General features: G+C 39.1%; 1 protein-coding gene across 1 annotated transcript in view; it reads right to left on the bottom strand.

Annotated features, from left to right (window-relative positions):
- The window catches only part of SLC4A9 (solute carrier family 4 member 9), a 40457-nt gene extending 30974 nt beyond the window's left edge, over window positions 1-9483 (bottom strand). Inside the window, exons 1-4 of the mRNA XM_025168472.2 lie at window positions 9170-9483; window positions 3983-4143; window positions 1665-1814; window positions 841-902 (exon numbers count right to left, since the gene is read on the bottom strand). Of these exons, the coding sequence (XP_025024240.2) occupies window positions 841-902; window positions 1665-1814; window positions 3983-4143; window positions 9170-9483 (687 nt within the window). The remainder of the gene's footprint in view (window positions 1-840; window positions 903-1664; window positions 1815-3982; window positions 4144-9169) is intronic.
- Window positions 9484-16962: the final 7479 nt, after the last annotated feature.

The following is a 16962-nucleotide window of genomic DNA, read 5'->3' as shown; positions in this document are numbered from 1 at the left end:
GGAGCATATTGGTCTAACTTGTTTCATAACTTTCTGTTATAAAATTAAAGAGTTAGAGGGGTATGCAGTTTCTAGTATGCTAGATAAAAGGAAGTATAAAGCTTCAGTTTTCTGAATGAGGGAGGCCTCAAACCAAATTGGACAGACTGAGCAAACAGCAGAGCAAACAGGAGTTTGGCAAAGAGTTGGAAGAGACAAAAGGAGAGGAAGAGCCCAAAAGAACATGGCGCGGCGGCGGCGGCTGCTGCTGCTGCTGCTGCTGCTGCTGCTGCTGCTGCTGCTGCTGCTGCTGCTGCTGCTGGTTGACTGCTGAAGTCATCTTGAGAAAGTAGAGACTGTTGTAGTGGTGAATGATTCTGTCCTCAGAGGAATTAAGGCAGATGTGCACAGATCCAATACTATAGTGTTGCAGGATGTGCACTGCCTTCCAGGTGCTGATATCCAATACTTGATGGAGAGTTAGTAAAACTATTCAAAGCCATCAGCTGCTACCCTTTCCTCATCTGGGTAGGCAAAATAAAAGTGCAAGGAGACCTGGCTTGGCTATGTGAAAAGGATCTGGATGTCAATCACAAGTTAAACATGAGTCAGTAGTGTGATGAACTGCTCAAAAAGCAAATGCTATCTTGGGTGCATTAACAGGCACACCAAGTCTGGATCATAGGGAGTAATTTTTCCACTCTACTCTGGTCAGACCACACTTGGACCACTATGTCTGATTCTGTATTTAGGAATCTCGCCTCTTTTGGGGTCTTATGGGAACATCCTTCATTGGATAGTCCCACTTTTGAAGAGTTTTGCATCACTCCCCCATTTTTACATTTAACATCCATTACTTACCTGTTCCCTTAAGGGTACCTCTGAGACCTCACAGTTTGCATCTGAATGTCTGTTAGCCCTATCTGCAACAATTTTTTTTAAAAAAGAAGAGAAATCAGTAATGCTTCATATACCATGTAACTCAAATATTATGGGTTACTCTCACTGTAATTGCAATTGTAATTAACTAAGTGATAATCTTCAGGTCTTTTTAATAAATTGCATTTTAAAGACAGAAGAAGATGAAAATCCCACACTTTATTAAGTATTTTAATGCAAGCCTGTAACCATTTTAGCAGCATACTGAACCTTTCTACCAGCTATTGTTGCTGACTTCAGATCTCACTGCTTTCTGCTTTGCCACCTTCATCTGCTGTCAGAATTTTTGCCTAACTTTGCAAGGGGATCAAATTATATATTCGCATTGTAAGAGTTATTTATTGCACTCTCACTTCTGACTGGAGAGTCCTTTCCATTCCCCTCTGTAAATGCTCCAGAGGCATCCCTGTAATGCATGTTTATTTCCTGCTGTTGTAATAACAGGGACAGGAAGGGAGGAAGAATACTCCTTACATGCTTGGATTTAAGGAAAGAAAGTAAAGAAGTAAATCCCATTTATATAGAATAACAAACTAGACCTAGGATACCTCTGAAAGAGGCAATGAGATCCACAATTTAAAAATGTGCTGTCAAAAACTGGAGCAAATGCTGTAGTGCTGCCACTAATATGCACACATCAGTGTTAAACTATGGACTTTTTTCCCTGCTACTTATGTCTGACCCATGAGCGGCTAGCTAAATGGCTTCAGACTTGAATTGGGAAAAAAAATGTCAGAGTTACATACCAGCACAAGGGGACACGCCCATCTCAAACAGCATCTTCAGCTGAGATTTGGTTGTATGGTGATAAGGTTTGAGGAGTAAGACACAGGTAAGTTTCTTCAGGAGCTCTGGCTTGAAGGCATGCTTCTCTACCTGTATCTCAATCACTTTCTCTTGAACATAAAATGAACACAAGTTGAAGCTACTAAAAAAGCAGATGTCATTTCCTTTTCTGTAATCCTATCTACCTTTTGAAATTTATTGAAAGACATTTTGTATCTGTAATTCCAATGTTAATTACCAATGATTTTTAATGAAATAGAAATAAATCAGTTTACTGATTCAACTGAAGATCAGGGAATCCAGCAATTTAGTATGGATCCCTTTACTAAGTTAAACCTGCAATCTTTAAGATTTAGTTTAACTCCACAGCAAGCACAGTAGGATAAGTCTTGGGTAGGATGGAGTCGGTGGAATGTATCTAATTTTCCTACACTGTTTGTTCTTCTGTTGACTCACTGGCCTGATTTACATGCTGTGGTAACTATTTTATACTGAATAAACCTCAAGTGACTGAGTTTCCACAATGGACTAAGCTATGGTTTACAAATCACATTGGTGAGGTTCATTTAACTTTCTAAGCCAAAGCCAGGCCAAACCACGCTGTGGCTTAATGTGGTATGTGAACCCACTAGGTGGCCTTGGCATATCATGGCTTTCCTTCCTCTAGACTGTATTTTGCCAGGCAGGCAAAACAGGTGGCCACAAGCTTGATTGGATTAATAAACTACAGTAAAGCAAACTAGTTCTTGGGAGCTGATGGCACACCTGTTTTTCCAAATCACAGTGTGGATCTGGCGACAAAATTGAATAGGACTGCTTCTGGATTGACTTGCAGCAGATTGAAATATTTTTTTGTAGCTCTGATTTGGGCTCTTGGAGCAGATTACACTGTCTTTCTACACCCTGAGAATGCCCTATAGTATGTTGTGCTGGCCATGCAGCTCAAGAAGCATCGATGTTTTGCAACTTTTATTTTACTGATCCTAATGGTATTAGAAGCAGCGACAGCAAGCGAGGGAATTCCTGTTTCTCTCTGTTTTTCTGTTTTCCCCTGACTGGAAGAGTCTTAGGCTTTAGCCTACTTCCTACAGGAACAGTCCTTCCTCCTTTTTTCTCTCACCATAAGGAAAGAATTCACACAATCCTACATTTCCTACCATGACATACTTCTGAGGAAGTTACCTATCCTTTCTTAAGCAACCATGGCTAGATATTTTTAATGGGCTTATTCGTACACATCCATTCTGCTAAATGCTGCCCCCAGTAATGAACTGGAGGATTCCAACCAAGTTTATGTTAACTTTTGCACTAAATGTACATGGCTTCATACAAAAAAGTGAGCCATCATCCTTTGCTTCTTTAGATGAAGTGGGCAGAAGGATTTAACAGGGCACAAGAACAAGAATCATGAGATATGATACTACTGGAAGCTGAAGATTCTTGAGTCATTTTTTTCTTGCTGCTGCTGGGCAAAATCTTCTTCTGGCTCTTCCCCATTATTCTGAGGATTGCATCTGTGCTCTGAGAGTGAAGAGGGAAGTTTGCAGGTGACAGATGAAGTAATCAACAATCCCACTTGTAAACTAATTCTCAGCTTTTCTTTCTTGTGCACTTCTTTTCCATTACACCATTAAAGGCCTGAGTTTTGCAAAAATACTACATAGATAAATTCAAGCTTCAAATGGACCCTTGGCCCTATAGAAAAACAGGAACTATGTCAAGTAGATACAACCAAAAGTAACTTCTTGAATTAATGTTTTGGCACAAGATAGCAACTGTTGATATAGTGGAATGAGATTCCTGTCCACTTTTCCAGCTCTGAAATATATGTGTACTCAGAAGTTAATGTAGACAGCTCTTATCTGCAGGTCTTGGATTTTCACTGCAGAAAAGCTGCATAATTGCCCATTTCTTCCCAATTTCTACATTGAGAAAAACCCTTGCAAGCAGTTAAGCCCCATCATAAAGAGCTGGGGAGAGACCATAGTCAGGTCCTCTCTCCTAACCGAATTTCCCTTACCTAATCAGAATAAATGACAGCATTCAGCTGAATGGTTCATTGCATATGAACTTATCTGAAATTATGCAAAACATTTAGACTCCTTACTGCAGCAGCCCTGAAATACACCTTAGCATAAACCACGCAATGCCAAAGCTTACACTGAGCCAAACGCTTGTTATTAAAAAACCAATGTTTTCATTGAAGGAGTTGCTTTTAATCAAGAACAGAATATGCCTCATTAAGGAGAGCTTATTTTTTTCTACACTTCCTACATACCAACTATTTGCTTAAAACTATGAGCTTCCAAGTCTAGCAGAATGGCTCCTTTTCTTATACAGGTCCTTAGTTCAAACAGACTGTAAAGGGGCAGCGTTGTGACATGAGGTTTACTCCAACGTTCTCCTCCATCTTCTACTTTTTCTTCAAACTTTATCCACCTGCAATAAAATAGCTTCATTAAAGAAGTAATTCCACCATCGTGTCTGCCTTGACGCTACCATTCCAAGGACATTGTTGAGTCCATTTTATTTCATTGAATGCAAACCTCAATTAGCCCTCTTCTGTAGATGGATATAGGAAAGGAGACTTAAGCATAACCGACTTCCTTGAATCAAGAGTGCAAAAAGCATGTCCGCCACTTGCATATGGAGTATCTGGTGCAGTGCCTCACCCCCTTGACCCCAAATGGTTTCCCTGCCCTGCCTGCCACTGCACTTCCTGCTTGCTCTCCCCCATATTTTCTTTGTGTAGCTTGTCCTCCTTCTTCACACAGCTCTTACAGTCCTCTTTACCTATTTCCTCCTATTATACTTCTTATCTCCCTGAGCCTCATCTGACTTCTCTGCCTTTATTACCTCTGGCTTGTGGTTTTATTTGCTCCTTGCTTCCTTCTGCCATGTCCACAAACACTGCCTTGATTGCACCTTTCTTCTCCTTTTGGTCTCCACTTATACCTGCCACTTGTCCCCAATCTGCTCCTCTTCCCTGCATGACTCTTTGCTCTCCCAAGGATGGCCTTACCTCTCTTCTTGTGAAGAGACCTGGTCTCCTCTCTTACCTGTACTCTGGTTTTTCCCATTGACATGCACTTCCACAGAGGCATCATCAACTGATGGCCAAATGAGTTGCAGCATTTTGAACAAAATCATTTATTACTGAGATAAGCATGGAGGGGATGTAGGCATGTTGGAGGAAAATGTACACATTTTGATGAAGAGGAGGATACCAAAAAAATTCTTCCAGTGGAAAGGAAACAATTGTTCAGACTGCAAGTCTGAAATTGTTAATAAGAGGAAGATAAACTATTTTGAGACTCTTACCTCACAGTGGTCTAATTTACCTCACTGGTTTCTGTACCTTTAAATAAGTGATATACAGTAGTATGAAAAGAATTGCAGAAACTAAGGGGCACTTGACAGAATTTGAAAATATTATAACATGCAATTTGGAACAGTTACTGGCTTTAATTTATAATCTACTAGTGAAATAGGACTCAGTGTCAGAAGAAATCAAAGGTTGCATGGTGTAGAATTTGAATGCAGTAATAGAGATGAAACAATTGGAATTTCAGTGAAAGAAGGATATTAAATTTACCCCAAATAGTATACTAAGAGAAAATTGGTACAATATGTTCTATTATTGGCATGTTATTCCAGTTTTCATTAAAATTAAGAATTCATTTTCTAAAAAAGTTGGAAATGCTATGAGCAGGTTGGATAATTTTTTTCATATTTGGTGGCAAGGTTGTAAACTCAAGTTTTGGAAAATAACTCCTATTAGAATGAAACAAATTTTGAAAGTTAAATTCCATTTGCATCTTGTAATATTGTTGTTAAATTTTACTAAACCATGCATTCCTTCAAAGTATACTGAACTAGCTCTATATATGTTAACCACAGCTAAGATTTTATATGCTTCTTATTGGAAAGGATGTTCAATTACTTCCTTGGAAGAATGGTTACTAAAATTATGGGCATATGCTTCATTGTCATAATAACTTCATATTTAAAAAATAAATGTGATGTAAAATAATTCTAACTGGAAATCATTCCTGGACTATAGTTTAATATACACCCCAAATGTGGGATATTCCTTGTTTAGAGTTTCAAACTTATGGAAAATTGGATTTTTAGTCTTGTTCCAATTTATTATAGCTTACAGCTCTAGTGATTTATACTGTGTCAACCAGCCAATCTTAGCTTTTCTTTAAAAAGTGATACATTCATAACTTTGTGAGCAATTAATGATATATTGAAAACAATAATATCCACAACATTTTAGACACATGTTTACTTATTTGTATCTTACTAATTGTGTTTTACTTTTTAAATACTTTTTATATGTGTTTTATCTTTCATGGTTTATACGCTTTTTAAAGTTTTTTTTTTTAAAAAAAACCCTAAACTTCAGGAGGAGGAGGAGGAAGATCATTCAGCTGAAGTTAGTTACAGACATAGATAGAGATGTTGTTAAGCTCAGTTTGGCCCTGCAGGTTTCAACAGGTGACAGCACCTGATTGACTTGACTTCCTTAGGTTCAGAAGCTAAACAGGCCCAGGCCTTGAGAAGCTGGAAAAAACATCCAGGAGAAAAGCAGTGGCAAACCAATTCCATAATCCTGCCAAGAAAACTGTGTGGATGTTGTCCACAATGTCCCCAGGAAGCAAGCTGGACCTGAAGAAGACTTTATCTTGGGGGAGGGGGCACTGCAGAAAATAGCCAGTTTCAACCTGTTTATGCTTCATTCCCACTGAATAGCCTAAGGAAACACACACAATTATAATTATTTTCTGTCTGTTTTTCAAGAGAATGGAATGACATTTAGAAAACAGGAAACCATGATTCCTGCAAATTCAGAGGAAGTTTATATACTTAAACTTTATGTTGTTTTGGAACATATTAGATGATATTTGCAGATACTGTTGCCTTTTCTGTCTGGATAAAACTTGTCAAATTTCAGACAGCTAAACTGAAGGAGCAAATGGCATAGATCTCTGTTTAAGCAAGTTTATTGTTTGGGATATGTAGTTCTTTAGCAGTTAATCCATGATGAGTAGAGGGTGGGGTTTTTTTGTTTTTTGTTTTGGCTTTTGGAGACATTTGGGATTTTTACGAATTGTTAGAGGCTTCACAAAATAATAGCTGCTGTAAGTATATAATTTTTCAAGGAACTCCCTGAAGTAAATAATGGAAGATGATTTCCTATATAATCCATAATCTTTACCGTAGTAATCATGTGTCCAGCAATTTCCATCTCTATCTTGGTAGAAAAATATAGGACAGAGGAGCCCAGGTTCACATCAACCTTCTTCACAGAGTTGTTGTGGGAATAAAATGAAGGAGATCACTATGTAAACCATTGTGAGCTTCCTGAAGGTAAAGCAGGATATAAATCAAACATTTAGGATCCATATCAAGATATTTCACAGTACTTCTCACTACGTGGAGGCACTATAGGAAGAAAGTCTACAGTGGCAAAAAATTGGAAGTCTGATAGCCTTTTTCTGACTAAAAAATTTTATAACGAGGCATAAGATTTTGTGAAGTGAGCTGAAGTTCTTGAAAGCTTATGCCTTTTAACAAAATTTGTTCATTGGAAAAATGTTACAGTACTAGACTCTTGTCTCTACTTGGAGGGTAATCTTTTTGTGATATCATCATTCCCAAGAAGTTCATTCCTACAGCCTTTCATTCTGTTGGACTTCTTCCCTCCCCCTCCGCCCATACTTTCAGAGTTTATTTAATCATAGACCTATTAATCAGTGGTTTCTGCTGTGTGTACAGTAGATTAAAAATGAATAGTGCTCAGAAGTCAGAATCATTAAAAGATTGACTGCAATGAGGGGAGGGGGAGGAAAATAGAGGCCAAGAATGAACTTAGTTGGTTCCTGGACATACAGGTGTATGAAGTGATGTATCCTAAAGGTTTTGTGGTGCATTCATTCCCATCTATTTTAAACAGAATTGGTTCATTATGCCAGGGTTAGCAGTGCTGTCTGCATATGATAAGCTTTGGGCAGGACAAGATGCATTACCATTAGGTTAATGACAGTCTGAATATGTGATATACTAATTTCTGGTGGCCTATGGCTAATTGTGGGATACACAATCTGTAAGTTCTGTATGTGGGTTTATCATGTATTACTTTTCCTTGAAGTAAGGCAACTCTTTTGATATTATTATATATTACATATTATATTGAATTATATTGAGTTATTTTTATCTTGAAGGACAGAATGGAGATGAATAATAATGTACATTTTATGTTTAATGTCTAGTTATCGCTTTATATCAATTTTGGTTTATTTTCAATTCATTGATTAACTGTCATTCAAAAGTTTCCTAAGAATAAAGAACTGGGAATAAGCAACCGGCCAGCTTTGTTGCCTGTCACAGGACTGCTCCTTTAATTTCTGCCTTTTTTGCATAGCTTAGGATATTCATATAGGGGGGGGAATAAACAAGACTTCTGTTGCAGCTGCTGCCTGTAAAAGAGGGAGAAATGGAAGGTGGCTCGAATTTTCTCTTCTCCCCACTTAGAGCACCCTTTTCTCTCTCTTCATCCATTTATTTATTTATTTATTAAATTCATCTGCTCTCTTCTTCCATGCACAGGTAATCTGATTTTCAAAACTCTGTTCTAGGGCTCCACAGCTCCGAAATATGAACATTCTGCTGCATCACCCCCTTTCAAGGGAAATGCCTCCCAGTGGCACCAGATGGAAGTGCCTCTTACAGGTTACTCTACTGCTCGAAGGGCATTTCTTCATCACGGAGTTGTGGTGCTCTCCACCCATATCTGAGCTGGCAAATATCTAGCTTGGCATGAAATTGGTTGTCTCCTTGCCAATCCCTGTCATGCCAGTATGGCCTATGTTCCCAGTCAGTGCACTCCAAGATAATGAGAGCCAGACTATCAGGGGCTGCTTTGCAGAAGGCTGGAATAAGGGGGAAATTATTACTTTGATCCAGTACGACCAAGGATGTCTTCAGGGTGTCCGACTCATGGGCTGTGGATGAGATGAAAGCAACATCTTGACACATGGCAAAGAAGAGATGCTGCCAGAGCATGTTTGCACCATACTGAAATGCAAGTGGGGAAAGGCCTTCTGTTCACATCTATGCATGCAAGGAGAGAAATAGTAGGGGAAAATGGAGGGAGGCAGCAGTAACTTCCCACCAACGAAGGAGATGGGTAATTGTAGGCTCTGGACTGAATGGTCCTATTGGTGTCACTCTTGTGTGTGGCTCTAAAATGCAGTGACTCAACGCAGCTCCTTTGGAATGGGGTCCTGGCATTCTGCCTTACAGCCTTGCTCTGACAGTCCCACTTCTTTTTAGCACCATTTCACCCTTGCTAGCTAAGGGCAACCAGGCAGGTCTCCTGGAATCAGACCCCACTAAAAAGGGGGCTCCTGCATGTAAAGAATGGGCTTTATCCCTATCTTTGTCCCTGTGAGCTTACCTGGCAGTTTGCCTCCATTCCAGTCCTTCAGCTGTACTGAAGAGCTCGGAGAGCTGTATAAATAGTATGGGACAGCTTGCTTCTTCATTCTTCTCCTCCTGTTTCAGGATCAGGCTAACCCTCTCAGCTGCTGAAGATGTGCTAGAGGTGAAGATACTTCTTTGAACTGCTTGGCAGATGACCACAGAATTTCTGCTGGAGGGTCCCTGGTCTGCACCGCTGCAGTTGCTCTTCGTGTCAGACTGAGAAATTAGATCTCCTGTCATTTCCGTGAGACAGTCCCCTGTTGCACCTACTCTCCTTGTTTCAGACATTCTGAGATTAGGGCAGACAGCTCTTCCTTCAGCACGTTGTTTTTGGGCCTCCCACTCCTTTCTTTGGCAAACTCTTTGGCCCCAGTAGAGCAGAAGCTGAACAGAGCCAACAAGGCATCCTGCCTTTATAAGGGACTGGAGCTTGTTTAGACCAGACCCACAAAAGTAAATGGCAGCACCACCCCAAACAATATTGCAAGGGAGAGAAGTTCAGCCCCGAAGAGACCAGTCTGAGCTCACTTAGACAGCTCCATTCTGCCCACCTGATCAGAGCCTGCTCAGCTCACATAGAGGAGGCTGGGGCTTGTTTACAACGGTGCACTATTTGAAGCATTGCACTGGGCAAGCCGTCCTGGGAAGTGAAGAAATTTGAGACAAGAAAAGTGTTAAGGTGGGGGTGGGAGGGAAGAGTAGAAACCTGACACATCTGAACCTGTAATGCAGAGAGAGCTGAAAAGGTTTCCAAAAAGTAGAGAAATTAAGGCTCTTTGAATCTCAATCAGTTGCAGATTTCCCAGCCTGGAAGAGATGTAGGCAACTGCCTGGGAACGTGTACATTTTTGGATGGCTGAACTAAGACCAGACCAGATCCATCCCCTCTAAATACATGCAGTAAAGGCAGCTCAGATCATGACCTTGAAGCCTAAGTAAATAAGCAATAAAATTATTGTCTCATTAACACTGTTCACAGACGTTAGGATGGTTAATACTTTTTACAGGATTGTGTGAGCTTTCCTAGGGATAAGTGTTGTCTGATGACTGGAGGAGCAAGCCCATGCAGTTTTCCTGGCTTACCAGAACCTACTTCCTGGAGCAAAGAGAGTGTAACTGATCCAAAGTCACCCAGTTGGCTTTTGTGCCTAAGACAGGACCACAACTCAGAATCTCCCAGTTTCTCATCCAGTGTCTTTAACCACTACACCAAATAACTGTAGCTGTTACCAAACTTGCAAGAAAAGAAAACATATGTAGCCCTCTGGCATTTGATAATTCTTCATTTTAGCAGGTATCATATTAGATCAAGCTGATGTTGAATGTCTCATTGCATTTAACTTTTAAGTTTATAAAAAGGGAGGAAGTATTTAATTTTTTCCTCCTGTACTGTAATTCTAATGAGATAACTTATGTTAGACTGAATTAGTATCTTAATACTGTGTAAGAAATCTCATCCTTCCCCATTTCTGAGTATTGTAAGCAGGGTAGGATGAATGTTCTGGATTAAGTGTGGGAAAGTTTGGAATCTGTGAAATGCTCTTGAAAAGCAAATGACCATTCAGAGAATCATGGCAGAGGGTCAGAAATTAAACTTTGCCTTTGGACTGCTTTACCAATCTCACACACCCCCCCCACCACATCAACAATCTTAACTGCTGTTTTCTTAATAAAACATGGATACATATAGTTTAGCTGTCAAATTTAACAGTTGCCTGTTGAAGAACTTTACCGATGTCTGCCCATATGAGGAAAATTACCTTTAAAGTTATTCATACTGTATATGATATGAAACAGTATTAAGATTCCATTATATTAAGAACAATATTTAGTTGAGTATCATGCTTATTTGAATGCAGAAAATATAAAATATAGGAAATATAAAACTGCAGCTGCCTTGTGGGGAAATACACATATAGTAATCTGCAAATGTTAGATTATAGTATTTTATAGCTATGCATTTTAGAGGTGAAAACAAGAAGCTACCATTAGAATAGTTAATGACATTTTCAGTCACGGCACATGCCACTGGACATAATTTCACCAATGCTCAAAGTTTGAAATATATAGTCAAACTTGCAACATAATTTTGCATTTTATTGCATGTTTATTATTCATTGCAGGCAATGACATATTTGCCTAAAATTCAATAATTTATCTTGTACCTTCATTTGTTTGCTTTTACATGAGGTGTTTTGTGATTCGCTTCATAAAGCATAGCATCATTTTTTTTAAAAAAAAGGGACTCCAACCTCTCTGGTATCTGTTTTGTGATAGCAACTCTGGCTACTTTCTTATAATTTTGTGTATTCCCCAGGACCCCAAAAGATTAGAAACCCATTTTGTATCACACTCATTTGTAAACAGTCACAGACCTGCAATACAGTCTGTCATACAGCTGGAATAAAAAAGCTATTCAAACTGATCAGAGTGATTGCCTTCTTTCCTATATTGTGTATATATGCCTACCTGTAATGATTCTGAATGTTTGTCTCTTGTATCCACTGTTCTGATATTATGTTACCTGGACTGTTTAGAACTAGGAAAAACATCAGATAGAATTATAAAATGTTTCAGTCCAGCAGGAAACCTCCAAAACAGCCCTGCTTATATTAGCACCTTTACTGTAGTAAGTTTAAATGTTTCAACAACAAGGTATACAAGATAATGCATCATGTTTTTTTTATAATTTAAATCATAATGTTTATTTTATACTGTTCTTGGTGGGCTCCTCTGCAAATGAATACATTGATAACATGGAACTTCTGTAAAGGAATCCATGTGAAACTTATATTGTCTTCCTTGTGTTTTGATCTCTGAAACTAACCCCCCCCCCCCACATGACTTTGGACACAGGCATATTACTGCATGAGACCCAGTTTGCTGTAGTGGTTAAGGCTAGAAACCGGGAAATGGTGAGTTCTAGTCCTGCGTTAGGCACGAAGCCACTGGGTGACCTTGAACCAGTCACTTTTTCTCAGCCCTAGGAAGGAGCCAATGGCAACCCACTTCCAAAAAACTTTGCCAAGAAAACTGCAGGAGCTAGTCCAGGCAGTCATCAGGAGTCAAAAGTGACTTGAAAAAAAAATTGCATGTCATGGGCTACTTCAGAATAATGTATAAAACTCTGATTAGCAGGAACTGGCCATGAGTTACAAATTAATTTGTGAAGAGCAATTAAATAGCCCATCCTATGCCATTCTATTTTTGCAGGGGGGGGGAACCTTGTAACCATTTCCCTTAAGCCTTTATGATCTTAGGTACTCTCCCATGTCTTAGTCTGTAATAATCATTTCAGTTATGAAGAGGCAATTAGGGTGGCATATTCCTGAACTATTCCAGCCCTTTGTATATGATAACCGCAGCGAGATTATTGTATGCACAAAAATGGAAAGATTCGGCAATACTTACAATAGAGGAATGGCTGGTGAAGATGATGGAACTCACTGAGATGGCCAGATTGACTTCTTTGATTAGAGAAAAGACAATGCATACATTTATTGCTGACTGGAAACCCCTTATGGACTTTTGCAGAAAACAGAAAAAAATGAACTTGTGATTTATGGGTTTGATGATTACACAGGATAGATTATAGAAAGAAGAGAGACATGTAACTTTATAGAAAGAGGTAAATTTATAATTGTAATAATAACTGCTGTAAAGACAATTGGAAGCCACTTCTTTGTATCTTTTTTCTTTCTATTTTTCTTTTACTTTTTTCCTTTTCTTGCACTTTTAACTTTCTTTTTGATTTATTTTTCTTTTTTCTTCCTTACTTGATATTAGTTTATATTAGTTTTTTATCTTTCTTTTTAAAATGTTTGATAAGATTATGTATATGAAAAAGAACTATTCCAATCCCTTTTATTTGTAATCAGTCTGGGCATTTAATGGTAAAATAGAAAAATAATGATGAGATGTGTTACCTTATAAAAGGGTTGAGTAGCAATGTTAGAAGTAGAAATAAGCACTAATTTTATGGCGCGCACACACACACCCCATTCTTGTAGCTGAAGCAACATTTCAAAGTCATAAAACAAGTCAAAGCAATAGGGAGATTAGCATGCCAGTGTTAACAGGTGTTATTTGCTGAAATTTGCTACTGAAGAGAATACATAGCAATTGGAATCTTTGTCATCATACCTGTAGGTTCACCAGGAAAAAAGTATCATGCTCTTGGGGATGACTTTCACCTGAGCTGAGAGAAAGAAGCAAGTGCTGCCTTGGTGATTACTTCTGTTGAAGCATATAGCAGTGAGGGACTTTGTGTGGTGGTAAACATCCTGTTAAAAATCAAAGCAGCCTTGACAAACGCACTGGCAGTGACCAGACTGGAAACCTCCTGCCAGATGAGCCTGTCAGATTGGATTGGGTAGAGGAAATATAAAGAAATTAACAGTAACTTAATCCTTATAGGGCCATATGAAAGCATATTAGAGGAACTCTGCCGCCTGACACAGACTGAGATATTGAGGGGCAATGTCTTAGTTCACATATATAGTTGCATAAAACTGGTGAGATAAAGAGGAGCTCAGCTTTCTATGAATCACAAAACGGTATCTGCATTTATAATCAGTATATCAAGTTGTACAGCCCTGTGTACAAAAAACGCATAGAGACTAAGCAGTTACCTGTGCTGGCTGGAGCACAGGGCTCACCAGAAGAGAAAAACGTCATTGCCCCCCAGAGCTGCTGGAGTTAGCCAAGCAGTTTGAGGACCAAGGCTCCTTTCAGATCAACTGCTGTGATATGGATCTCATGCTGTACAGATACTTTTGCCCTTCCAAATAATACAAAGATTTGCTCTTTGTATGTAGTAACTATAAGCATTTCTTTCTAATCTTGGGGGTGGGGGAGGGGAAGCGGTCAGGATGAATTCCAAAATAGCATTTTGTCTTTTACTGTAGACCTGTGCCCTCTACTGGGATTAGGTTAAAAGACTAGGTGGAAAACAAGATACACATGGGAGAAATATCTGAAGTGCGTGGGTAACTCACAGTCTTTCCCACTTTCTACTTTCCAGACCTTTTTAAATAAAAACTTTCATTTTTTTTCCAAATCCATGCTACTTCATAGAAATGTACAATTTTCATGACTCTGCTTTGCCTTTAGTCCATGCACAAAAAAGTAGATCCGGCGACTGCTGAAGGCAGGGCTAGCAGACGGGTGCTGCGCTGAAATCTCTTTGCTGCCTTCTAGTACTTTACAGCCCAGGCCTGGAAGTTCCTTTGCTTTCACAGGAATCCTGACTACCCTGGTTTGCTACTTTAAATGTGTTGTTGTTAATCAATGGCACCTTTCCACAGTCAACCCAAAAGCTATTGCTGAATTATCTTTGCTTTTACTGTGCAGCCTTTTCAGAAGAGAAATAGCATCTCAGGGTTGTGAGGGCTGATTATTATTGGGGATCTGGAGAGCCTGATGGAGGTGCTTTCTCTTTTCTCCTCTTGCTGCAGTGCTGAGAAAAATGCCTTCTTTGAGAGAGCAATTGGAACTTTTAATCTGTTACTATTTATTCTACCATATTTGCAAGCCACCCCAATCGACTGTAACTCTAGGTGGCAAACGAGAAAGAACAAGAAATAATCCACAAAATAAAAACAACACCATATCCACCCAAGGGGAACATCCAAAATCAAGCTGGAGGTACATTGGAATAATATGGCTTTAAGTGCCTTGTAAAATGCAAAGAGGGAAGAGGTGAAATGTACATCTGAAAGAAGTGTGTTCCACTGCATGAGAACTACAACAGAGAAAGTCTGCAGCCTTGTGCACGTGTGCACAAACACACACACACACACACACAGAGTACTTTTGGGTGGAGGGGAATTCCCCGCAGTGCCTTTAGATGTTCAGACAAGATGAGCAAGTTCAAGTCTGCCAAGGTTGTGCTTGCTATAACCTGGATCTACGTGATAAATCAGCACTTCAAATTAAGCCGGGGAGCCTCCTGGGATCCAAGACAGCAACCTAAGAATTGGTGCTATCCTGAAATGGCAGGGTTGTCCCACCAGCAGTATGGCTGCTACATTCTGCACCAGCTGCAAGGGCACGAGTCACCATCATTAAGGCATCCAGTCTAGGTGGCTTTCAACCGGCACACAAGCCAAAACTGGGAAAGGCCACGTAAAATTACAATATATGGTTTGAATATGTATAAATGGAGGTGTGTGTCTTCTGTGCATATATATAAATATATGAAGGACTGTTGATATATCTACAAGAAAATATAAGTAGCCCTGTGCACTGATGGCTTGAACTACTTCCTCCAAAAAGTTAGCCATAAGATAATATGACCCTTTGGCTGAAAAAGGTTCCTCATACATTATCTTGCTTCCATCCATTTGGACTCCAAGCAGTTAGATAACTTCTCTTGTATATTTAATACTTCTACTGTTTCTAGATATTATCAGCTGTTGAATTCTTTTATCCAGATTTGGCAGTTACGGAAAATGTTCTCATAAAGTGAATCAAGTGACAAAAAGCCTTCGACAATACATTGACAAGATGTACTTTGTGTCAATGCTTTTAAAACTTGAGCCCTCCATACGCATCCAGTTCATTATCCAGTTCATTATCTTAGGGTATATAGGTTACTTTTGCATTTTATCTATATTCCTAAAGCATTTGGGGGTGGAGAGGGGGAGAGAGAGAGAGAGAGAGAGAGAGAGATTGATTTACTTATTTTGTTGTCTCTTCCTGATTATTCAGATTTTTAAAAGTTTCTTACCTTTCATCAGACAAGCTGTCTGATATGATATACAAAATAGCTAGAGTTTGAGTGCTAGCTTATAAAATCCACCAAAAGATTCTTACAAATTTACTTATTAAATAGGCCTTGTCCTCTGTAGCTGCATTTCATGCATTTTATGTACTGAAAATTATGTTGCTGGTTTTGGACCAAAAATAAAATTACTTACATCTGTGTGCAATTACAACACACCTACAAAGGCAGACATAACAAGCAGCTCTGGGCTAGTGCTACAGATTGCTACAAAGGGACAGTGTAAGCAAACCACCCATATGTGTATAGTTCAAATAGGTTTGCATGCCCCAAAATACGAGGTGTTTTTACTGTAAACAATGCATATCCCATGGAGTGGGGTCAGGTAAGAATGAAGATGGAAAGTGTCCAGCAAGTGCAACAAACACATTCATGTTTCGCTTGAGGGACATAATGGCATTGTTAGTTGTCAAGCATGAGCACCTGAAAAGAAAGTAGAATTAATAACCTACCAAAAACATTTCTGTTTGGTGTTGCAGCAGAATTATTAATTTAGCCAACAAGTTCAAAACACTCAAACCTCACGGAGCTAACAAAAACAAATTCTGAGATGAACTTAACCAGCTGATAAGTAGTGTGCCGTATATACTGAATTCCCATTGCATGAAACATAAGATCCAATGTAAAGACAATACGATTCTAATGTGATGTGAGAGAGAATGGTTTGTAATAACAGTTCAGTCTCTGTCTTGTGTCCTGGGGAACTCACAAATGATACAATGCTTAATCTCCTTGATTCATCTTTATCCAGCCTAAACATTCCCTACTTCCAAATGCTTTTGAGGTAGAATTTTCCTGTTTCCCCAGACTCTTCTTTATACTTTTCACTGAATTCACTGTGAATTGAATAGGAGCTAGTCCTCATGGAGGTACATAGAAGAGCTTTACTTCTTGGCTTTTAACCCTCAGGCATTTTTTAAATACTGCCCCTAAAAGTCTTGCACTGTCCCATGGCATGTTGTAGATAAATCAACTCATATGAC

Source organism: Python bivittatus, unplaced genomic scaffold (assembly GCF_059951505.1).
Source record: "Python bivittatus isolate LINGU-HERP-01145 unplaced genomic scaffold, Pbiv_v1 ctg000960_np1212, whole genome shotgun sequence".
NCBI lineage: Eukaryota > Metazoa > Chordata > Lepidosauria > Squamata > Pythonidae > Python > Python bivittatus.
The sequence above is the reverse complement of the archived record's forward strand: the minus strand, read 5'-3'. Positions and strand labels throughout refer to the sequence as shown.